This window comes from Elephantulus edwardii, unplaced genomic scaffold (assembly GCF_000299155.1).
Source record: "Elephantulus edwardii isolate Elephantulus edwardi_28Jun2011 unplaced genomic scaffold, EleEdw1.0 scaffold00066, whole genome shotgun sequence".
Lineage (NCBI taxonomy): Eukaryota > Metazoa > Chordata > Mammalia > Macroscelidea > Macroscelididae > Elephantulus > Elephantulus edwardii.
The window spans coordinates 10,316,869-10,343,609 of record NW_006399816.1 but is presented as its reverse complement, the minus strand read 5'-3'; the positions used below and the strand labels follow the sequence as shown (position 1 = coordinate 10,343,609).

General features: G+C 36.9%; 1 protein-coding gene across 1 annotated transcript in view; it reads right to left on the bottom strand.

Moving 5' to 3' along the window:
• The window catches only part of LOC102870680 (unconventional myosin-IXa-like), a 266,823-nt gene that overhangs the window by 180,731 nt on the left and 59,351 nt on the right, over positions 1–26,741 (bottom strand). Inside the window, 2 exon segments of the mRNA XM_006888336.1 lie at positions 4,627–4,761; positions 15,678–15,794. Coding sequence (XP_006888398.1) covers positions 4,627–4,761; positions 15,678–15,794 — 252 coding nt within the window.

Genomic DNA, 26,741 nt, shown 5'->3' with positions numbered 1-26,741 from the left:
GATGGGTGTGTCAGAGGCGGTGCGGTTGGCACAGGATAGAGCAGGGTTTAGGGCTGTTGTGCATAGGGTCGCTATGAGTCGGAAACGACTCGACGACACATAACAACAACAACAACATAATAAGAACACATGCTTTAAAATGTTCACCTAAGGCAGGGCTACACAATCTTTGTTAAAGACATTACTGGTGGATCTAACCAACTACCACAGCAGAAAATCTGTTAGCTTAAAGTGGACAAAGAACAAACAAAAGGAAAAAATCCTATCTAGATCTTAAAATTGTACATCCAGAAACAGAGCAGCTCTGAGATCGCAGAACTACTGGAAGGAGCACAAGTTTCAAAGAGTGGGGTCCTGGATTTCTATATCTCAAAAGGCAGGACCACTAAGTTTCAGAAAGTCAGAATTTTATCAGCTTGGTTCTAGAGACTCAAACTGCCATGACTATGTGTCAGAATGATAAAGTTACTGCCCAGAGCTGAGGAGGTGGGGGAAACTACCACGACTAAAGGATGAAAGAATAGAGCCTATGAGGGTTGAGAGGGTAGAGTTATCAGTCAGATGGAATAGGAAAATGGAGCCACTCAAAGCTATGGGAGTAGAGTTGCTGTCCTAGTATACCTACAAGGCAGAGTTGAAGCACAAGGCCTTGAAGACCCCTACTAATAACCGAAAGGGCATAGCTAATACCCAGAATTTATGAAGCACAAGGCCAAGGGGACCTCCACTCAGATCCAAAGTGTCTAGCTAACACCCAGGGTCTAGAGAGCGGGGCTACCACTCAAGATAGTCTCAGAAGAGAAGATTCTTTTTAAGCCTTCAAAACTAATGTAATTTGTTTTTGCTGAGTTTGAAACTCAGATGGTGCCTGTTATCCCTTCTTTCCTTCCAATTTCTCCACATATAACAACATTGTCTACATTGTGCCTGTTCTACTACTGCAATACAGATGTAAACAGTTTATATACTACACTTCATATGAAGAGTAATTTCTTCACAGGATGGAATACAGACATTATTTTGGAAATTTTATAGTATCTATTTCAAACCATCACAGTAAAACAAATATAAAAATCGTTATTCCCAGTGAATATGAAAGCTATGCTTACTCTATACTATTAAGTCTATTAAGTGTGCAATAATATTATGTAAAAGTTTGAAATACTGTGAGACTTATCAGAGTGTGACAAAGAGAAAAATCTGCAGACGACATGATGTTGGTAAAAGGGTCCAGACTTACTCGATATAAGGCTGCCACAATACTCAGTTTGTTAAAAATTCATGATAAAGTAAAGCATAAAAAAGCCAGGTATGTCTGAGTAACTAAGGTCTAATCCATATATAATTTCAATCATTGGAAAGATTTAGTGTGAAATTTAAGGCTTTGGGATGATAAGATAGAGTTCATGTGTTTTTTTGCAAGATGAAAACACATATTTGGGGGGGGAGAAAAGAATGCTAATATGTATTGTAAATCCTAGCCACTATGCTCACAGTTACAAATCCATATGGAAATACATTATTTTGTTGTGTTAATGATACAAAAATAGTGTGGTGTGTATACTGAGTCAACCTCTTTTAATGGATAAGAGAGATTAAACCAAACAAGTTAGAAGCAGAGATAGAGAAGAGAGATGCTAAGCCACATGAAGATCACTCAGGAGCAGTCCCAAACCAGCCAGGACCTTCCTCCACTGCCAACAAAGAACAAAGTCTGCCTTCCAAACAGCACTTTAAATTCAGTGCACCCCTAGCCTTTCAAACTATATGACTACAACTTCATGTGTTAAAGTCCCTCACTCGTGCTACTTCTGCATAGCACCGCTAGGGAACAAGGACCACCAAGACTTCTGGCTCTAACAAGTCAACAAGAGTAATATAAATAACTCTGTTATCTAAATCTGGATACTGTGTATATATATATATATATATATCACATTTTAAGGTGGGGTGTTTTTGGTGGGATTTTTTTTAAAAAGAGTGACCTTCTAAGCAGTCTTCACTCATGGTTTGTTCTATTTGTTTGAAAATGTAACTGCATAAGGTTTTTCAATGATTGTGATCTTTTGGAAGTAAACTATCTTCTGATAATTTCTTTCAAAACTTCCTACTGGAGAATTTTAAATTACCATATTTTCATTATTAATCAAGTGTGTAAAGTTCAAATTAAAGCTGAAGAAAATTAAAACAAGTCCATAAGAACCAAAACAGGACTCTGTGTCTATACCATCTGAATTTAAAAACCACCTCAAGAATAGGTTTTGGGCATTGAACACTAATGAATGAAGACCAGATGAGTTATGCGATGATATGAAGGATACCATCCAGAAAGAAAGGAAGAGGTCCTTATATAGGCAGATCAGAATGAAAAGACCAAAATGGCTGTCAGAAGAGACTATGAACATTTCACTGGAATATCAAGAAGTCAAATAAAGGGAAGAAATGCTAAAGTAAAAGAGCCAAATAAAAGATTTCAAAGGTAGAACACAAAGCAAGGATTATAGCAAAATGTGAAAAGACTAGAAGTAACAAAATTAAAAAAGGGAAGAAAAGCTGAGCCTTTCTCAAGCTAAAAAGAATGGAAAACAAACTTAAGCGTCAAGTTGTAAGATACTATGGGCAAAATCTTGAATGGTCCAGGAATTATCAAAATAAAATGTAGGGCACACACAGAGTCACTGTACCAAATACAATTGGCTCAAAGATTTAGTGGGGAACTGAAGAGTAGGGTTGATAAAATGTATAAATCAATAGTAATTGTATAAAACACAATGTATATAAATTGTATCTAAGATACAATGTATAGGAATGACATACAATATATATGAATGATTGTATAAAACAATGAAACATGAATGAAACACAATGTATGTTAATGAAAATCAGTATGTATGACTGTATTAAAAATGCCATACAGTCATAGTCATAGATGACTCATAGCAACCCTATGAACCAAAGACCTGAACACTTGTGTAACTTTCGTCATTTCTCCAAGTTCATAGGGTTTCGAGGAACAAGCTATTTCAGAAGTGGATGCCACTCCTGCTTCCAAGCCTGTTTTAATCAGGAAGCTCCACCAAACACTGTCCACCATGGGTAACCACTGAAGGTAGTAGCAAAATATATCACCCAGGATTTTATGAAATACAATTTAACATCTTCCAACAAACAGATGAGATATAGCCCTGGACATGCTTCACCAAGCTGTGCCAAGAAATCTAGAAGGCAGTTAACAGCTACCTGGCTACTGATTGGAAGAGATCTGTACTTATTCCCACTTCTAAAACAGGTGATCCAGCAGGATGTGCAGATATCAAACAATATCATTAATATTACACATAAGTAAAATCTTGCTAAAGAGTACTCAAAAAAGGATAGAATAGTAGTACCTTGAGAGAGAAATGCCAATTTAGAACAAACTCAATTTAGAAGCTGTGACACCGGTAACAGTGCGGATATCAGACGGATCTTGACAGAAAGCAGAGAATACAAGAACAACATCCATCTGCATTTTAATGGCTCTGTAAAGGCAAATGACTGTCTGGATCACAACAAATTAGGGCTAACATTGAGAAGAATGAGGAGTTGTACTGTTGGAGAAGAGTACTGGGCTGTCAAATGAACAAACAAGTATGTGCTGGAAAAAGTGCAAACAGAGTGCTCTTTGGAGGCAAGGATGGTGAGGCTTCATCTCAACATACTTTGGGCATGTAGTTATAAGGGACAGTCCTTGGAAAAGGAAATCATTCTTGGAGAGAAGAAGGGTCAGCACAAGAAAGGAAGATGCTCAACAAGATGTAACAAAGATGTTACAGTGACTATAACAGTGAGCTCATCTATCAGAGAAGGTATAGATGGCACAGGTTATGGCAGGGTTCAGATCCATTGTTCAAAGAGTTGCTGTGAGTGATAGTCAACTTGATGGCAAGGAACAAAAAACTGATTTGTCATTTCCTTGCACTGACATAAGAACTTCAGTAATTTTATGAAAATAAAAAGTTTAAATATTCATCATAATTTTGTTGTTGTTAGATGCTGTCGAGTCAAGTATGACTCATAGGAAACCTGATGAACAACAGATCTGAACCCTGTCCTATCCTGTGCAAACATCACAATCTCCAACACACTTGAGCTCACTGCTGCAGTTATTGTGTCAATCCAACTGGCTGAAGGTCTTCCTCTCCTTTCCCACCCTTCCAAGCATGATGTCCTTCTCCAAGGAACAACTTCTCCCAGCAACATGCCCAAAGTATGTGAGACAAAGCTTCATTATCTGCTTTCACCTTCTCCAAGACATATCCATTTGTTCTTTTGGCAGTCCATACGATATTCAGTACTCTCCTTCAACACAGTTCAAAAGCATTCATTTTTCTTCTCTCATCCTTAGTCACATACAGCTCTCATATGCATACCAAGTTACTAAAAAGACCACAGTCTGACAGGTGTACCTTAGTCCTCAAACTAACATCACTGTTCCTCAGTAATTTGGAGCAATTACTCCTAACATCGCGGTTAGGACTCAAAAATTCATACACGTGTAAACGTGTGTGCATGTGAGAGAGAGAAAAAAGATATGTGTGAGTGTGTACAGAGAGGGGATAAGCATATATACATTTAGATACTCACTTGCTCCAATTTAAAGATATGCTGATTAAAGTAGTGTTGTAAACGTTCATTAGCAAAATTAATACAAAATTGTTCAAAGCTGTTATTTTCATAATCTTCGAAACCAAAAATATCAAGAACACCAATGGACAAAGTCTGAAAAACAAGACAAAAATTTTCATTAGAAAAAAAGTTCAAAGTGACATAATAATAGCCATAGCATATGTAACAACACTCAAACACATTCGATAGAAAGATATTAACAGCCAATGCTCAAGCAATATATACTACAAACAAACATACTTAAGTTCTGGTCTCTTTTTATCTCTTTATTCTTACAATATATTAAAAATTTTAACAGAACAAATGTTTAATATATTAATATATTAAAATATAAACATACAGTAATCCATGGATTACTTCAGAGAACTTTACAAAGCTGGCTTACACTCAAAATCTGTTGTTAGGTGGATTCCAACTCCAACTGCCCCTCTATTTATAGTGTCCAGGGCTATAAATCATAATGGGAGCAGACTGCCCAAGGAGTGACTGGTGAACTCAAACAATCAATTTTCGTTAGCAGGCTGACATGTAATCCTCTAAACTACCTTGAAAGCAATGTTAGTTACTTACACCTCAATCTCATAAATCCTTAAGTTCCAACAGACACAAAAATGGAAATAAGAATAGGGTATGGTTTATTAAGAAGGTTATTTAGGTGAAAAATCATTTCATCTTTAGTATTCTTGGCTATGCCTAGATGATGATATAATTATTCCTAGCTTGGATTTCTATATCCTAATAAATCTACTTTAAAAAATAAGCTGACAAGTCTTTTTAACTACTCTCATGAAAGGCAGGCATAAAACTATGTAACAAATGAAATTTTATAAAGTTATTTTTATCTTTATTTATACAAAAAAATTATACCAAAAGTTTGAAAGGTTACATAGTTCCAAAAGGCACAGAACCAAAAATCTAACAATAATCCCTTTCTTGTTCCTAATCCTTGTTCCCTAGAGGTAATCAAACTAGAATCTTTCAGTTGGTTGTTATACTATAGTAAAATAAAACAAAGCACAATAAAACAAAACCATATACATAACACATATATACACACCCCCTCTATTTCTTGATACTTCTAAAACTATTAACTTCTTAACAGACATATCAGGGATTTAATACACAACTCACCCACCACTCTCTGCCCCTCACACAACATACAGACATTCTTCTCATCAACCAAATTAATTCTTACAATATAACTGTATGGAAATTTTAAGTTAAATGAAAACTATTTCCCTTGATTGATGATAACAGATCAACTGGGCAAACTATTACAGTGATGATGAGGGACCTCTGGTGGCTTAGTGGTAAGGAGTTGCATTACCAACCAAAGGTATACAGTTCAAATCCACCAACTGCTCCAAACCAGAAATATGAACAATCAAGTCCTGTGCTATTTACTGACGATGAAAATCTGTTGCAAGGGCACCTATGAGTCAGTTCTGATTCAGTGGTACATAACAACAATATTATACTGATAAATAAAAGTTAAATATGTTAAAGATCATTTTTAAAGTCTCTACTAAAAGATTCTCGTGACTAATTCCAAATCCTTAAAAAAACAAACTGACAAAACAACTATGAGATATAATCTCACCCCAGTAAGAAAGAAAAATTTAACAGAAAAGCAAGCAACAAATGCTGGTGAGGTTGTGGAGAAACTGGAACCCTTATTCACTGCTGGTGGGAGTGTAAAATGGTGCAACCACTATGGAACGCTGTATGGTGTTTCTCAAAAAGTTGCAAATAGAGACACCATTTGACCCAGCAATTCCAATACTGGGAATATACCCCAAAGAGACCACAACTGCCACCCAAGCAGATATAAGCACACCCATGTTTATTGCAGTTTTTTAGCAATAGCAAAGAGCTGGAAACAACCCAAGTGCCCATCAACAAATGAATGGATAGAGAAGCTGTGATATAGTCACACAACAGAATACTATGCAGCACTGAAAAACAAGGAACTCATGAAATATTATTCAAAATGGGTGACCCTGGAGCACATTATGTTGAGTGAAATATCTCAGTCACAAAAGGACAAATACTGCATAGAACCACCTTTGTACAATGGGACTGACATCAGGGTTGAGGGAAGAGTGAAAAGGAGGGGAAGAATAATGTATATTTCATCAAAACAAATGAGGGAGAGAACTGTTTAGAAGGGACATACGAATGGGTATTCTTGTCATTACAGAAATCCACAGTGAAGGCTACATAGTGGAATGGACTTAGTGGGGAGGGACTGTATAACAGTGAAAGAGGGGTTTTTTCTTTTCAAGGAGAAGAATGAATTGGGGGAGGTGTGGGTAGGGGGAAAAGTTCAACAATGAATGACTGGAAACCCTAAGTCTCTGTAAACTTTCATTAAAATTAATTTTACAAAATCAATCAATTAAAAAAAACCAAATTGAAAATACAGCACTTAAAAGATAATGAAAGTTTATAAATAAGATTGCAAAAGAAATTCATTTCCTATCTCCTTGTAAATTACAGGACTGTTCAAAGATTGAAAATTTACTGTAACTTCCAAGAAGATGGCAATGTTGGTAAGTCTAAGAACCTAGTCTAATCACAGAAGCACTAAGAAAAACAATCAGAAATTTCTAATCGCAATTTTACAAAAACACTAAAAAGTTTACAAAGCATTACAATTAAGCATACAATTTGACACATTAACTGTTAAGAAAACAAGTTATCCTACTCTTGTCTCTGTCTCTCCCTCTTCTGACATACTTCTTCTTGTGTACCACAGAGTTGGAGCCAACTGGTGGGTTTTCAGAGGCAGTTAATCCCATAGGGGGAGACTGTCCTTACTTCTCCCATGGAGAAGCTGATGGATTCAAACCATAGTCCTTCAGTATTACAGTGCAGCGTCTTTTCTATTAGGCCACCAGAACTCCCTCTGATGTAGTAATGGATCACAATTCACACTCTCAGAAAGGAAGACTAGTCTCAAATTGTCATTAGTTGTTAGATTTGCTGGCAAAATAGTCAATGTCTTTTCTCTCTGGAAACTCCTTAATGAACTAACGACTTAGAACCAAAAGTAAACACCATGTTTTAAAGTTGTTTCCAACTCATAGCAATGTTACAGGACAAAAGAGAACTCGCCCAAAGGTTCCACAACAGTACATCTTCACAAAAGCAGACTGCCATCTCTTCCTCCACAAAAAGGACTTGTGTGTTCAAATCAAATGCCCTCCAGTTGGCAGATAAGGGCTTTCACCACTCAGACATCAGCGGACAAAGTGATGGAGGTGAATACTGTGACAGCAGTTTCCTGAAAAATCTGGCACCTTCTAAAGCACTATGTAAGGGAGCTCTGGTGGTGCAGTGGTTATGTGCTTAATTGTCAACCGAGTAAAGCATGAGGTCTGAATCCATGAGTATCTCCATGGGATAAAGATGTAGACGTCAGCTTCCATAAATTTATCGCCTTGGCAACCCTAGAAGGCAGTTCTACTCTATCCTGTGGATAACCAGATGTGGGGACTGAATCAATGGCTATGGTTTTAAAGCATTCTGTACACAGAGAAATTAAGAAAGCCACACATGTGCTCACCTATTAGACACTATAATACTCTCATGTCAGTTTCAACAAAATTTTAAGAAACTAGGGGGGAAAAGACAAGATAAAGGGAGAAACTGTGGTCTCAAACTTGAATAACGAGCATGTTTAATTAAACATAGGTCAAAGAACTACAGTAAAACATTAACAAAGTATTTCTTAAAACTAAGGAAATGGCATAGCAGTGTTAGTCGCAGTAGCAAGAAAATGGAAACATCCCAAATGCCCAGCAACAAATGAACATTATTATAAAATTAGAAGGATAACCAGTAACATACAAATAAAGGTCCAAAGGAGGAAGGGGAGAGAAAGAAATCCCTGAGATGTAGTAGAGTTTGATGTGTGGAGGGAGGGGTGAAGGAATCAGAATATGTTCAGTAAGGACCTGAAAAGATGGGGTGTTGGTGGGCATGGATCAATGGTGTTAAACTTCCTAAAACAGTGTATAGGAATGATTGTATGAAACACAAGCAAATAAAGGAATATGTGAAACTTACAGTATACATGAATGAAATACAATGTACATGAATGAAAAAAATGTATACACAATTAGCATGCAAACCAATAAAAAATATTTTGAAACCAGGAAAATTATATAAGAGCAAAATGAGAATCTATAGTGATAAACAAAATAAAAAGGAAAAAAAGTAAATAAAAATGTGCTTTAAGGAACTAAATACAATTATTAAAGCTAAAAATAAAATATTTAATGGAATGGCTTAAAAGGAGATTGGAACTTGCAGAAGAAAAAATCTGCAAACTAGGATAAGACAAAAATGAATTAGTGACGCAGTCTCAATATAAAAAGGTAAACCAGGAGGAAAACTGAAGTGAGCTGCAAACAGAGATTTGTAAACAAATGTTCATAGCAGTACTATTCATAATAGCAAGAATACTGAAACAGCCAAAAGGTCCATCAAAAACCAAATGGGTTAAGAAATTGTGGTACATTCACCCAAGAGAATACCATACAGCACTCAGAAGTAACAATTTTTAAAAAATACTAAATAACATGGGAGAGGGTAATGAACATTGTGCTGAGTGAACTAACTCAGACTCCTAAAGAAAATTATTGCATAAGATCACTATTGTAAAAGCAGACAGATAATTAGTAAGATGTGTATGGATATCCAAAGAAGAAAGGGGAGGGGCAAAAGGGGCTGAGGAGGAAGGGATGCAATTATGGTATCACTGAGTTTGGTGGGTGGAGAGAAGGGATAAAGGAACTGGAAAGATCCAGCGGGGATCTGAAAGAAAAAAAATGGAGTAACACTAAGCATATATCAATGGTGATTAGTTTTATAAGACACAGTGTATGGGAATGATCATTAAGAAACATAACTTGAGTGAAAAAAAAATAACTTTTTTTTAAGAAATAACATTTTTAAAGAAGAGAAAAATTACTTTGATGTTAACTTTGGTATCCTAGAAAAAGAAAAGCAAGTTTGGGTCTACAAAACTGAGAATCAGATCCTGAATGGTTATATTATAAGAAGTTCCTGTATGTACCTTCTTTGGTCTTCTGTAATAGTCGACTAGCCTCTTATTCTTACATCCTTATTAACTATAACGACAATGCTGAGAAATAAAAATACACAAGAATCAAAAAAATTTTTTAGTAAGCAAAGCCTATAGATTTATAGGATATCATATATTTATGGGAATCCTAGAAGAAAAAAAAGAAAGAAACAAGAAGCATACTGGAAAAAATAATGGGAAAAGCTTTCCAAATCTGACAAATGACACAGATGTACAAATATAAGATGCTCAGTAATTCAAAATAGATCTATACACATGAACAAACCCTTGAAAACAAACAAAAGAATCATGAAAAACAGTAAGGAAAGCAAACTGTCATATTCAAGAAATCCTCAGAAAGTACCAGTTTCTCTTGTAGGCCAAAAGGCAGCTGAATGTTGTATTTACTGTGTTTAAAGAAAACAAGTGTCAACCAAAAATGTTATATTTAGCAAAGTTGACTTTCAAGAAAGGGGTGTTTCCAGATACATAAAAGCAACTAGATCTATCTTAGAAATGCTAACACAGTGCTTCAGGTAAGAGAACAAAGAAGATATTAAGACAAAAACTCTAAAGTCCTATGTCGGAAAAAAGCTCAAAACACCAAATCCGTAAGAAAATTTCATGGCAAGTAGGAAAGCCAGCTTTATGGTATTTTTAGTTCATAATTTTGGTAGTTACGTCCAGTATTTTTTTTCTAAAGACAAACTATAAAAAGTTGTAAATATATACTACTAAGGAAAAAATATAGAAATATAATTTATTATAACTAGATAATAGGCTAAGAAGGAAAACGAATATTGGAACAGAGTTTCTGTATGCTATCAAATTTAAGATTGCATCAATTTAAAATAAAATATTACATATTTAAGCTGCAAAGTGAGATCTTAATTTTATAAACACACCCAAAAAATCTAAAAGACAAAAAAATACACACAAAAAGAAATGAAAGGCTATGAGATCCAAATGTCTCACAAAAAAAAAAAAATCAAACACAAATGATGGCCATGTAAAAATGAAGGACAAAAAAGATTGGATTAGAAGAAATGATACCAAACAGTAACAAAATGGCAGAGTTCATTCTTCTCTGATAATTATTACCTTAAATAGAAATGTAGTAAACACTTCAATAGAAGTGATTAGAAAACAATATCCATCTATATATGCTGTCTATCAGAGACTCATGTTAAATCTGAATACACAAATCAGTTGAAAGTTAAAAGGCAAAGGGGGAAAAATATGCAGGTAAAAACACTAACCAAAAGAAAGCTGTAGTAGCTAAAATGATATCAGATAAAATAGACTTCCAAGTAAAAATCTATTATAAAAACATTATTATAAGAAGATTATTGTATACAATAATAAATATGAATATTTAACTAAAATATTAAATATTTAGTTAAAATTTTTAATTTTAATATTTTAATTATAAACATTGTAGTTTGTTGCTGTTATGTGCTGTCGAATCGTTTGCAACTCATATCGACCCTATGTACAACAGCGCTAAACCCAGCTCTATTCTGTGCCAATTGCACTGTCTCTGACACAACCATACCGATTACCCCAGTTACTGAATCAATCCACCTCATAGAGGGTCTTCCCCTCCTGCACTGTCCCTCCACCCTACCAAGCATGACGTCCCTCTCCAACGACCTATCCCTCCTTACAACATGTCCAAAGTATGTCAGACGAAGCCCCAGAAGCCTTGCTTCCAAGGAGTAGCCTGGTTTAACCCACTCCACAATGAATCTGTTTGTTTTCTTGGCAGTCCAGGGTACATTCAATACTCTTCTCCAGCACCACAGTTCAAAGGCATCAATTCTCCTTCTATCCTCCCTAGTCACTGTCCAACTCTCTGATGCACAACAAGTGATTGCAAAGACCATGGCCTGTATCAAGCACACCACCTTAGTCTCCAGAAAGACACCATTGCTGTGGTGGCCTAATGGCAAGAAGCTACAGTGCAATCCTGAAGTCTCATAGTTTGAATCCACCAGATGCTCCACTGGAGAATGAGGAGCAATCTCTTCCTGTGCCAGCCAGAACTGACTCAATGGTACACAATAAAACAAAAAAATTTAAACATAAAAAAATCTCATGGACACATAAGAAAACTAAAACATCTAACAAATAAAATTTGCAAGGATGTAGCGCACAAAGATGGAAAACTCAGTTACGTTTCAATACAACCGCAAAATGCAAACTGAAAAGGAAATTAAGAAAATTTCAAATACAACAGCTTCTTAAAAATATATAAAAATAAATTATTGATGAGGTGAAAGATTCCTCTTGGAATATATAATGTTACTTGTGCTTTGTTTTTATTATGCTTCATGAATACTGCTTTCCCCCGCCCCCTTAAATGTAAAGTCTGTAGCAACCCAGCAAACAGAAGCCTATCCGTGTCAGGTTTCCTATAGAAGTTGCTGATTTTGTCTTTATCTCATATTTTGAAATACAAAATATCAAACTTTATAACGCTACTTCACAATAAATACGTTATACAATAGAAATATAACTATCATAAGTACTGGGAAACCAAAAAAATTTGTGTGATTCCAATGACAATAATATTCAGTTTATGGTAGTGGTCTAGAATAAAGCGTGCACTGTCTCTGAGGTATACCTATACATTTTAAACTATTAAACATCTCTAAAAGAAACTTTTAAAAACCTTTAATAAATGGAAAAATAATCCTGCCTTCATTCATAGATCAGAAGACCTAATATAATAAAGTTGCAATTACTTTTGAAAGCTATCTATTCAACTAATGCAATTTCTTTTAAATTTTCAATGAATTCTTAGCTATGGTATCAAATCAAATAAAAAAATGACAAAAGAGAAAAATCTGACTCCAACAAAATGAAAACCTTTTATGGACAAGGTCAAGAGACAACCTAGAGAAAGGAATACAATATTTGAAACCCATGAATGCTATCATTAGCAAAATGTAAATCAAAACCACAATGAGATAATAACTTCCTAACTATGATGGTTATGATTTTTTTTTAAATACCCACAAACATGTGTTGGTGAGGATGTGGCAAAGCCGAAATTCACATTTATTACTTGTGGGATTGTGCAATGATATAGTATTGTGGAAAACAGTTTGGCAGTTCCTCAAACAATTAAGTACAGATTTACTATATAATCCAGCAACTCCACTTTTTTTGGAGGGGTTAGTAATTCCACTTCTAAATATTACTCTAAAGAACTGAAAGCAGAAACACAGAACAATGTTTAAAGTAGCACTATTACCTAAAGGCAAAATATAGACATGACCAAAATGTTCATCAATATATGGATACATAAAATATGGTATGTACACGCAATGAAGTTATTACTTAGCCATAAAGAGAAATGGAATTTCAATACATTCTACAACTTGGATAAACACTGTGAGAATAGTTAAGTCAGTCATTGTTGTTGTTACGTGCTGTTGAGTCACTTGGGACTCATAGCAACCCTATCTACAACAGCCCGAAACCCTACTCTATCCTGTGCCAACCTCATTGTCTCCAACATCCGTACTCCCATTACCCCAGTCACCCATCTCATCAAGGGTTTTCCTCTCTTGCGCTGTCCCTCCAACTTCCCAAATATGACATCCCTCTCCAAGGACCGGTCCCTCCTTGCAACATGCCCAAAATATGTCAGATGAAACCTCAGAATCCCTTTCTCTAAGGAGCAGCCCAGTTTCACCCTCTCCAGGGTGAACCTGTTTGTTCTCCTAGCACTGATGGTATATTCAACACTCCTCTCCAGCACCAAAGCTCAAAGGCATCAATTCTCTTTCTATAATCCCTACTCACTGTCCAGCTTTCTGATGCATAGCACACAACTGTGAAGACTATGGCCTGCATCAGGCGCACCTTAGACTCCAGCCTGACATCATTGCTCTTCAGTACTCTTGAGAGGTCCCTGACAGCTGACTTTCCCAATGCAATTCATTTCTTTATTTCCTGACTGCTGGTACCAAGTGTTGATTGGGGAACCAAGCAAACTGATGGTATCACTTGTATGAAACTTCATAAAATAAGCAAGTTTATACAGACTTAAGCTTATCAGAGGTTAGTACAGGTATTCAGAGAGAAGGATAAAGAAACCAAATGATTAGGAAGTACCAAGTTTCTGTAAATTAAGACAGAAAAGTTCAGAAACAGCTAACGGTGATGCATGCACAAACAATCCATCAACATCACTCTCAAAATCTGGCTGCTGTTGAGGTTTTGGCTCCTAACTGACCCTCCACTGGGTTACCAAGACTATAAATTACATGGAAGGAGATTGCCTAGCTTTCTCCCTCAGAGCCACTGATGGTGTTAATGTAATGGAGTTATGTAGATTTTGTTACATATATTTTTAATCACAATCATTTTTTTAAATCACTATATAAGATCAGGATGGATGGTGAAGAGATTGAGATTGTTCACAGCTTTAGTCTGCTTGGCTCCACAATCAACACTAATGGCACCAGCAGCCAGGAAATTAAAAGATGTACTGCCATGGAAAAGTCTGCTGTTAGGGACCTCTAAAGTACTCAAGAGCAACAGTGTGTCTCTGGAGACTAAGGTGCATCTGTACAGGCCATGGTCTTTGCAATCACTTGTTATGCGTCAGAGAGCTGGACAATGACCAGGGAGGATAGAAGGAGAATTGATGCTTTTGAGCTTTGGTGTTGGAGAAGAGTTCTGAGGGTGCCATGGACTGCTAAGAAAACAAACAGAGTCATCCTGGAGAGGGTTAAACCGGGTTGCTCCTTGGAGGAAAGGATTCTGAGGCTTCACCTGACATACTTTGGTCATGTTGTAAGGAGGGACCAGTCCTTGGAGAGGGACATTATGCTTGGGAGGATGGAGGGCAGGCAAAGGAGGGGAAGACCCTCTGGGAGATGGATTGATTCAGTGACTGGGGCAATCGGGATGAGTGTGTCCAAGACAGAGAGACTGGCACAGGACAGAGCAGAGTTTAGAGCTGTTGTACACAGGGTCGCTATGAGTCGCAAGCCATTCGACGGAACATAACAACAACAACAACATAGAAGATCCCACTTTACTTGGGATGAAAAACTGAAAACAAGGGTAAACAAGGATACAGAAAAACTAAAACTCTCCCTCACTGCTGGTGGAAATGTAAAATAATGTTACCACTGTGGAAATCAATTTCACAATCCCTCAAAAAGATAGACACAAAATTATCACATGACCAACAAGTAATTCAATTCGTCAGTATATACACCAAATGGATCACAGGTAATCACCGATACTTATACAGCAATATATATCACTGAAAAGAACATGATCAAATTAAACTAAAAAGCTTCAACCAAAAAAAAAGGGGGGGGGAAACAATGCATATTATTAAAATACTTAAAATTACGATCAGGAATATAAAGTATATGGCAAACAAGTAAAAGCACAACTTAAAAGAATTAACAAAATATATTTGCATTTATATTTTTTAAAATAACTCTGGATAGGCATATCTACACTCACTCAGAGCTATCTAGCCAATTTTAACTCATGGCAAAACTCCATGAAGTTTCTAAGGCTATAAAGTCTAATGAGGGCAAATGCTCTTTATTCCCATGGAGCAGGTAGGAGGTTCCAACTGTCAATTTTTTTATTTAGCAGACCAACTCATAACACCATCAGCCATCAGAGCTCCTTATTTATCTACAAAAATATAATTATACTAGGGAAAAGGGGAATGACTACAAAGACACAAATGGAACAAGTCCCCTGAGTAGGGTAGTAAGAACAGCAGCAAGAAGAGAAACATCAAATAGTACAGATAAAAGGTATTTCATATTTACCTGACATCATTTTGTGTTGTTTTTATTTCTACTGCCTGTATTTACTATACCACAGAAACCATTTTAACAAAAAAATTTTAAATAATCAAATGCATGCTTACCTTGGTATTTTGCTCCAAATCTTTGCTATTCAAAAGTGCATGATTAATTCGAAAAACTATCCAGTCGAACAGGGCACTATACAGAGATTTAGCCATAGAGTTTCTCACTGTCACAGCCTAAAAGTGTTGAGGGGGACAAAAAAGAAGACACAGTTAGGAACGTAAATGAAAATTACAATAATCTGTCTCAAATATTGTAACAAACTTTGTTTTGCTCTCATTCAGGAAAGCACACACACTAAATGAAATTACAAACTTATTTCTCTATTAATGACATAACAGAAAACTATCACGCAGGAGGAATGATTTTGTAAATCACTATCTAACTTGGGAGGAACTGGAGAGCATTAATTAGTGAGAGCTTAGTGAACGAAATTAGTCCCATAAACACAAATACATATTAGACCATTAATGTAGAATGTGTTTGAGGATCCAAGGGAGAGGGAGCAGAAGAGTGAGGATGGGTGGAGGAGGGGGATGATTAATCAAAGGGTTGCACTATTTGATGAGTTGAGGGTGAGGTGGGTAAAAGAAATAGGAAAGATTCAGTGTGGAAAACAACATATGTGAACTCTGTAAGTAAACCAGTATAAAATAAAAATTTCACCTTAAAAAAAAATAGTAGTTTTCCTTTTTATAGGTATGATTGTTGTTGATTGTCTTTAAGACGAGCACAACTCATAGTAACCCTATAAACAAAAGGTCTGAAGCCCTTCTACAACTACTGACATTTATCAAAGTTCATAGCTTTTCCAAAAGCATGTTATTTGGGAATTGGATGCCAATCCCCTTTCCAAATAGGTAGGTATGATTAGTATCCTATAAATAAAAGAGTTGCACCTTAAAGCAGATTTTCAAATCCTTTTTTAGTCAATGAATGCAACAACAATCATCTTCAATTTGTTATTCTAAGCAGAGTAAATCATATGACTGACTGTTTAAAAATTGTCAACACTAGTCCACCTCAGCACAATAAAGTCTAGGATGTAGATTTTTCTGGTTTTCCTTTTTTTTTTTTGTTTTGTTTTGTTTTTTAGGATGTAGATTTTTCTATGTTCTATTTCATTTTTTTACAACTTCCAATTTTTCTAGATTCATATTTTCTAAATTGCACATTCCTGTATTATTGGAATGTTTGCAGCTATTTATTGTGAATTTTGTCCTTCATTGGTTGAAAGCTTTACTCCCATCCTTGTCATTAATCAATAATCATGCTAAGAGAAGTGGAAGGTCAGAAAAGAAGATTCTCAACATGATGTATTGATACGCTGGATGCAGCAATAGGATTGAGAGCATTTTGGATTGCGGGGATGGTGTAGAGTAAGAGGGAAAGCGTTAGATCTGTTGTTCACAGAATTGCCATGAGTCATAGAGAGAGCTCTGTTGTCCTAGTAGATAGAAAGTTATGCTACCAAAACAAAGGTGGGTGATTTCAACCCGCAGCCCTCAGGCCTCATTTTAATTGCTTTTGGTCAAACATTCTTCTAAGTGGTATAGAACTGGTCTATCCATTTGCTGTACAAAGGTAACTCATGGTTGTTGTGATGTTAAACACTGTGACACTGATGTGTCCAATGTGATAATGGTTATCCATGGTGAACAGTGTTTACTGGAGTTCCCAGATTAAAACAGTCTTGAAAGCAGGAATGGCAACCATTTCCGAAATAGCTTGCCTCTGAAAACTCTGACCTTAAAGAAATGATGGAAGTTATACAGTTGTTCAGGCCTTTCATTAATAGGGTCTCTATGAGTCATCTACAACTTGAAGGCACTTGACAACAACAACCTGTCATTAAGGTATACTCGAGTTCGAGGAAGTAGTTTCTTCTCAGTGACATTTTGAGTACTTTCCAACCTGAGGAGATCATCTTTAGCTTTTAAATTAAACAATGATTTTCTGTAATTCACAGGGTTTTCACAGCCATTCAGAAGTAGACCGCCAGTATACAAATCTAGATACTGGCTGTCTATATTTTAAAATAAACTCTCCTAATGATTCTTGAACACCAATGAGAGAAGACCAGATGAGTTGTGGGAGGATATCCAGGAAGATTTAAAAAGGTCATTACAAAGGCAGAGGAGGAAGAAAAGACCAAAACAGATATCAGAAGAGACTCTGAATATTGCACTGTAGTGCCAAGAAGCAAAAGCAGAAGGAAGAATTCAAGATACAAAAGAGCTGAATAGAAGATTTCAAAAAGCAGCGTGGGAAAACAAAATATTACAATGCAAAGAAGCTGGAGTCAGAAAATCAAAAGATGGACTTGCTCAACATTTCTTAAGCTCAAGGAACTAAAAAACAAATTCAAACCATAAGTTGCTATAATTAAGGATGCTTTAGGCAGAATATTAAATGATCCAGGAAGTATTAAAAGAAGATGGAAAAGAGTATATAGAGTCACAGTATTGAAAGGAATTGGCAGACACAGAAGAATTTCATGAAACAACGTATGAGCAACAGCCTATGGTGATGAAGGAAGAAGTTCAGGCTGCTCTGAAGGAACTAGCAAAAAATAAAGCCCCAGGAATAGATGGTATGCCAACTGACGTATTTCAGCTAACAGATGCTGCCCTGGATGTGCTCGCCAAGTTGTGCCAAGAAATCTGGAGAGCAACCATTTGGCCAACTGACTGGAAGAGATCTGTATTTGTTCCCATTCCAAAGAAAGGTGACCCAAAAGAGTTTGGAAATTATAGAACAATATCACTGGTATCACATGCAAGCAAGATTCTGCTGAAGATTATCCAAAAACGACTGAACAGCACATCAGCAGAGAACTGCCTGAAGTGCAGTCTGGGTTTAGAAGGGGTCATGGTACTATTGTAGCAAATGTTAGATGGATCTTAGCTGAAAGCAGGGAATACCACTGGAATGTCTGTGTTTCACTGATTATGCAAAGGCATTTGACTGTGTGGATCATAACAAACTGTGGCTGACTCTGAGAAGAATGAGAATCCCAGAACATTTGATTGTGCTAATGTGAAACCTATATACTTGGAACAAGAAGAGAGCAAGGAAGCACTGCCTGGTTCAAAATTGGGAAGGGGGTACTCCAGGGATGTGTCCTATCTCCATACCTTTTCATCCTATATTCAGAATAGATTATCCAGGAGGTTGGGCTTTATGAGAAGTGTGGCATCAGGATTGGTGGAAGAGCCATCAACAATCTGAGTTACGCAGATGACACAACACTGCTTGCTGAAACTGAGGAGGACCTGAAACACTTGCTGCAGAGGGTGAAGGATTGCAGCCTTCAATATGGATTAGGGCTCAATATCAAGAAGATAAAGTTTCTCACTAGTGGGCCAACTGGCAGCATCAGGATGGATGTGAAGAGATTGAGACTGTTCACAGCTTTAGTTTGCTTGGCTCCACAGTCAACACTTTTGGCACCAGCAGCCAGGAAATTAAAAGATGTATTGCAATGGGAAAGTCTGCTGTTAGGGACCTCTCCAGGATACTGAAGAGCAATACTGTCACTCTAGGAAGAGTGTATCAGGAGACTAAGGTGTGCCTGATACAGGCCATGGTCTTTTTGCAATCACTTGTTATGCGCCAGAGAGTTGGACAACGACTAGGGAGGATAGAAGGAGAATTGTTTCCTTTGAGCTGTGGTGCTGGAAAAGAGTACTGAATGCATCATGGACGGCTAAGAAAATGAAAAGGTTCACCCTGGAGAGGGTAAAACCAAGCTGCTCCTTGGAGGTAAGGATTCTGAGGCTTCGTCTGACATACTTTGGAAATGTTGCAAGGAGGGACCGGTTCTTGGAGAGGGACTTCATGCTTGGGAAGGTGGAGGGACAGTGCAGAAGGGGAAGACCCTCTATGAGGTGGACTGATTCAGTGGCTAGGATAATTGGAGTGGGTGTGTTGGAGAGAGTGAGACTGGCACAGGACAGAGCAGGGTTTAGGGCTGTTGTACATAGGATCGCTATGAGTCGCAAGCAACTCGACAGCACATAACAACAAACAACAATGATTCTAATGTACACTAAAGTTTGAGAATCACTGTTCCAAAAGTAATCATGCACAAGTTTATAATGTGATATAAATGTCATTTTTGTGGTGGCAGTTTAGAGGAGAGCAACTTAAATGTCCATTCTTAGGCAATAAACTGAAATAATGCAGACATTCAAAGTAATCCTATGCAGCAGTCAGCAAAAACAAAAATCTTTGCACAAAGCATCATGAATACATCTACTTTGTTGTCATTTATGTATTAGTAAAGATTGGATAAAGTGGTATGGCGGCTTAGTGGTAAGGAGCTGTGTTGTCAGCTCAAAGGCATGCAGTTTAAATCTACCACTTGTACTGCCGGAGAAAAATGAATAATCCCTTCCTGTGTGATTTATTTTCTTTGAAAAGCATTTGGAGGGTCAGCTATGAGTTGGTACCAACTTCCGAATACAAAACAACAAAGGTTTTGAAATCTTGTTGATGCTTATGAATTAATAAACATTACTTGTGTATATTACAAAAACATACCAAAAATTCAAATCTTTTCATATACAGGAACCTTAGCCAAGAATGTATACAGAATACATCACAGTGGATGCTTGGGAGGAATATGTTGTTGTTGTTGTTGTTGTCATGTACTATACAGTTGGAACCAAGTAATAGCAGACCCTCCAGCAGGTTTTCAGAGGCAGTTAGTCATGCAGATTTCCCATCTTTATCCCATAGAGCATCTGGTGGCCTCAAACTGCATGCCTTCAGGACTGCAGCACAGCTCCTTGCCATTAGGACATTAAGAACACCCTTATAAGGAATACACTTTGCAATACTTGCTAAGCCTCAGAAAGCCGGACAATGACTAAGGATGACAGAAGAAGAATTGATGTCTTTGAGTTGTGGTGTGGGAGAAGACTCTTGAACACACCAGGGACCACCAAGAAAACAAGTCTGTCTTGGAGAGAATGATACCAAGTTTCTCCTTGGAAGCTAAGATACTTCGGGCATGTCCTTAGAGAAGGATATCATGCCTGAAAGGGTGCAGGGGCAGCACAGGAGAGGAAGACCCCAGATAAGATGGATTGATACAGTAAGTGGGACAACTGGGGATTGCTGTGTCAGAGTCAGTGAAACGGGCTCAGGATAGGGCAGGTTCAAAACTGTTGCACACAGGGTCACTATAAGACACAAGAGACTCAATGGCACATAACAACAATAATAATAAAAGGCAAAAAAACTGGGAGACAATTTTCCATAGGGCTGTCATATTTCAGTATGCTTTGGAAAGAGAGGTAATGCTAGGGGTTTTTTCCATTTTATCTTTTCAAAATATTTTAAATAGTGAAGAGCACTGAAAGAAAAGCATACTGTCATTCTCTACTTCAAAGGGCAGATTTGTTTTCTGTCAAGATTAACAAAAGCAATGTCGTCTTCTGAGGAAAGGTTGAGCAGATTTGGCTTCAAGATCCTTACAAAAACAGAGGTTCCAGAACTCAAGAGTTCCTCAACTGGAATTAAATTTAAAAAAAAAAAAAGTGATAAAAATTCACCTAGACTATTCCCCATCATATTTATGGAACTTAGGGGGCATAGGGGATGGTGATAAACATAAAGCTAATGCTGTCTGCTGTGCTATGAGTAAGTCCCATCTGTGGATTATAAGAATGTCATATTTTTCTGCCATATTCTGTAAAACTGTAGCATGTTACCCTGTAAGAACACAACTAGGAGTAAAATCTCCAGTGGCTCTGGTGGTCCAACGAGTAGGGAGTTGCACTGCCAACCCAAAGGCAGGTGCTTTCAACTCAATAGCTGCTCCAAGGGACAAAGATCAGCAATATCATCCCGAGGAATTTACACCTCTGAAAACATGCTAGAGGGTCAGCTATAAGTCAGTATTGACTAAAAAATATGTAACAACAACATGATGTTAAGGCACAAACTCAAATGAAAGAAAGGTGAAAGAAGGAAGGGGGAGCAGCACAAAAAAGAGAAGGTGTATAGAAAAGATAGGAAAGTCTAGGTTAGGCAGTAAAGAGGAGAAAGAATTAAAAGAACACACAAAGCCAAGAAAGAGTGTAATGTCCTACTTGAAAATACATACAATGTGGGAAAAGAATCAATAAAGATAATGGATATCTCTAAGACTCTGATCCAGGCAGAAAAATTAGTTATATCTCTTTTTCTTCTCTAATATAACAAAATCGATCCGTTTAGATATTCAAGTTACACTCAATACAGAAGTTGAGCAAATTATTAATTTAATCTAATTTGTGGGTGTGGATGTGGCTGTGGGTGTGAAGAAATCAAAGCATCTAATACAAATGAGAAGCTAGGAGAACAAACAGGTTCATCCTGAAGAGGGTGAAAGCAAGCTGCTCCTTGGGAGGCAAGGATTCTGAAACTCCATCTGACATACTCTGGGCATGTTTCAAGAGGGAACTAGTCCTTTAAGAGGAACATCATGCCTGGGAAGGTGGACGGACAGCACAGGAGAGGAAGATCCCAGATGAAATGGACTGACTCAGTTACTGGGGTAATAGGAGTAGGTGTGTCGGAAACAATGAGGTTGGCTCAAGATAGAACAGGATTCAGGGCTACATAGGGTCACTATGAGTCACTTACTGGAGGGTCAGCTATGATTCAGTTCTGACTTGAAGGCTCCCATCAACAACAAAAAGACAAAATGAAAAAATAAGGAAATCTCAATTATCAAGAAAGTACCAGAATACTGTTTAAAAGTAGAAAGTGCCAGAATAATGTCTACTATGTTTCATTGACTATGCACAGGTATTTGATTCTGTGGATCAAATTGTGGCTAATCTTGAAAAGAATGGGAATCCCAGAACACTTACTTGATGGTGCTCATAGAAAACACACATGAACCAGGAAGCAGATGTCAGAATAAACCAAAGAAACACTAAATGGTTCAAAATCAGGAAAGAAGTGCATCAGAGATGCATCCTTTCTCCATACCTTTTCAAACTACAAGTGAAACCGATCATTCAAGAAGCTGGACTTTATGAGCATGAATCTGGCCTCCAGATTGGAGGAAGATTTATTCATCCACAACCTATATTATGCAGATGATATTCCTCTGATCCTTTCTACTTTCTGCCATGATCCATCTGACATTGACATCCCTAGTGCCACAGCCACTTCTGAACCAAGCTTGCATATTTGGCAGTTCTCGGTCGACGTGCTGTTCTAATCATTTTTTAATAACCTTCAGTAAGATTTTGCTTGTGTGTGATATTAGTGATATTTTTTAATAATTTCCACACTGGTCTGGATAACCTACAACCTTAAAACACGAGTGTTATGCAATATTTGCCCTTTTGTGATTGAGATACTTCACTCAGCATACTGTCTTCCAGGATGACACATGTTGTGTAATGTTTTACAAGTTCCTTGTTTTTCAGTGCTGCATAATATTCTATAGTGTGAATGTACCATAGTTTTTTTCCATTCATTTGTTTGTTGCTGAGCACTTGGGTTGCTTCCATCTCTTAACTATGTGATTTAACACAACAATGAATACATACATCTGTTTTGAGTTGTGACTCTTATTTCTTTAGGATATATTCCCAGCAGTGAAATTGCTGGGTCAGATGGTATTTCAGTTTCCAATTTTTAAAGAAAGCAGCAGACTGCCTTTTATAATAGCTATACCATTTTACATTCCCATCAGCAGTAAATCAGAGTTCTAATCTCTCCATAATTTCACCCACATCTGCTGTTTACTGCCCTGTTAAACTTTGTTATTGTTGCTGGCGTGAGCTAATATATGACTTGTACCCTATAGGTAGGGATTTTGAACATTTCCTCATGTGTTTGCTTGCTACCTGAATGTCTTCTTTGGTGAGGTGTCTATTCATATCCTATGCCCATTTATGACTGGTTGTTTAACTTTTTTCTTGTTAACATGATTACCTCTTTTTTTTTTTAGAGTTACAACTCCATCTTTATTTAAGCCTTATGAGCCTCCTTAGCGTTTTCCACCAACTCGGGGAGCAGAAACTTTCACAGGCTTCGCAGACATGATTACCTCTTGATCATATGCTGTTTCATAAAATTCTTCAATATCAGCTACTTCATTTTGGTACAATGACTCCGTGCACTCCCTTCATCTACTTTTGATGTTTCCTGGATCATTCAATATTCTGGCCATAGCATCCCTAAGTACTGCAACTTGAGGCTTGAATTTTTTTCTTCAAATCCTTCAGCTCGAGAAATGACAAAGGAGCTCATCCCTTTTTCTTTTCTAACTCCAGGTCTTTGCACATTTCATTACAGTACTTTGCTTTGTCTTCCCAAGTTGGGTTTTAAAATCTTCTGTTCATTTCCTTAACTTCCTGATTTCTTCTCTCTGTTTTGGCTTCCTGGTGCTCTACTGCAGTATTCAGAAGTCTCTTCTGACATCCATCACAGTCTTTTTCTTTCTCCTAAGTGTCGGTAATGAAATTCTGCATTCTTCATGGATAATATTCTTGATATCCTTCCACAGCTCATCTGGCCTTTGCTCTTTAGTATTCAAGATCTGAAACCTGTTCCTGAGAAGGATTTTAAATTCTAGTGGGATAAAGTTAATGTCAAATTTTGGTTCTTGTGGATTTGTTTTAATATTATTTACCTTCACTTGGAACTTGAATATGAGTAGTTGATGACAGTGCAAACCAAAAACCTAAGACTCATTCTGAGCCATCTCTTAATTGTTTACAAGTTTGTGTTTATTTTACCACTTAACTCTTGTTTTCTTTGGAAATTTACAGCTCCTTCTATGGCACCAGCCCAGGCAAAATAATTTTTGTCCCCTAACTTGTTGCTGTTGTTATGTGTCATTAAGTACTAACTTAACAAAACAAACAACTCATTGTCATTGAGTAGTAGCTAACTTGATAGAAATAAGGCTGGATATAGAATAACTGAATTTTGTACTTAGAATGATTTATTTAGGGCAAATACCTTTTTTTAAAAAAAACACAAACAACAACTTTACACATGGATCTCACCTAATGGGATGCAAAGAAATCAGACTGACTACATTTGTGGAAGAAATTGTTGGGAAAGCTCAAATATCATGAGTGAAAACTAAACAGGGGCAGACTGTGAGTCAGATTATCAATTGTTCATATGCAAGTTCAAACTAAGGCAAGAGGATGAAAATAAATCTATAGGAACCAAGATATGATCTTGAATCAATTAAATCTGAATTTCAAGATCATCTTGAGAATAGGTTTGAGGCACTGAATACCAATGATTGAAGACAAAGGCGAGTTTTGAGATGATATCAAGGATATACATGAAGAAACCCAAAGGTCATTACAAAAACAGAGGAGAAAGAAAAAAATCAAAATGGATGTCAAGAGACACTAAAGACACAACTGGAGCATCAAGAAACCAAAACAAAAGGAAAACATGCTGAAGTAAAAGCTGAACAGAAAACTTCAAAGGGCAGCTTGGGAGGACAAAAAAAGTATTATAATGGAATATGCAAAGAGCTAGATTTGGAGAATAAAAAGGGAATAACTTGTTCTGCATTTCTCAAACTGAGAGAATTGAAAAACAAATTTAAGCCTCGTGTCACAATACTGAGAGATGCTATGTATAATATATAGAATGACTCAGAAAACATCAAAAGAAGATGGAGGGAATACATGGAATCACTGTACAAGAAATAACTGATTGACACTGAAAAATTTCACGAAGTACCATATGAATAGGAGCCAATGGTAATGAAGGAGGAAGTAAAAGCTGCATTGAAGGCACTGGCAAAAATGAGGCCACAGGAATCAATGGGATACCAACTGATTTATTTCAATTAACAGATAGAGCCCTGGATATGCTCACCAGTCTATGCCAGGAAATATGAAAGAAAGCTGTCCGGTCAACAGACTGGAAGAAGTTCATTTGTGTTTCCATTCCAAGAAAGGTAAACCAACTGAATGTGGAAACTATTGAACAATATCATTAATAGGACATGCAAACAAAATACTACTGAAATAATTCAAAAATGGCTAGAACGGTAGATAGATGGGGATCTGCCGAGAAGTTCAAGAAGGATTTGAAGAGGCCATGGCACCACAGATATCATTGCTTATCTCAGTTGGCTTCTGGCTGAAAAGCAAGAAATACCAGAAGAATGTCTATTTGTGCTTTACTAACTACAGAAAATCATATAACCCTAAACAGAACACTGGTTTTTTGCTCCTAATGGCTAATAGAGTGCTGAACATAAAAAAGGTCTTCAAATATTTACTAGACTAATAAGTAAACCATACATCAATAAATAAAAATAAAACAAGGATGATAAAATAATGTCAGAAAGTTGAATTTACAGTTAAAAATGTAATAGAATCCACAAGAGTCCACAATTAAGGTTGCACAGTGGAATGTACTTGGGGCAGTGGGAGGAGTGCAGGGGGGATTGTATACCAGGGAGCGAGTGTTTCTTTTACTTTTGAAAGAGAGGAGCAAACGGGGGGGGGGATGGGGGAGGGCTGCACGGGGAGAGAAGTGCAAAATCTCTGTAAATGTTCATTAAAATTATTTTTTTTTTTAATGTAACAGAATCCAACAATTCAGCAAAAAAATAATTTACCATGACCAAGTGGGATTCATAACAGGTATGCAAGGATGGTTCAATATAAGAAAAACAATTATTGTAATTCATCATATAAACAAAGCAATATCAATTGATGCAGAAAAGGCCTTTGACAAAATCCAACGCTCTTTCCTGATTAAAATGCTCAACAAAACAGGATTAGAAGGGAATTTCTTCAACATAGTAAAAAGTATATATGCAAACCCAAGGGCCAACATTGTTCCCAATGGAGAGAGGTTAAAGGCATTCCCTTAAAGAAGAGGAACTAGGCAAGGATGCCTACTATCACCTCTTTTATTCAATATTGTATTGGAAGTCTTAGCAATAGCAATAAGACAAGAAAAGGAAATAAGAGGTATCCAAACTGGCAAAGAGGAGGTAAAATTGTCTCTCTATGCAGATGATATGATAGTATACTTAGAAAACCCTAAAGACTCAGCAAGAAAACTAGTGGACATAGTTGACCAATTCAGCAAAGTGCCAGGATACAAGATCAACATACAAAAAG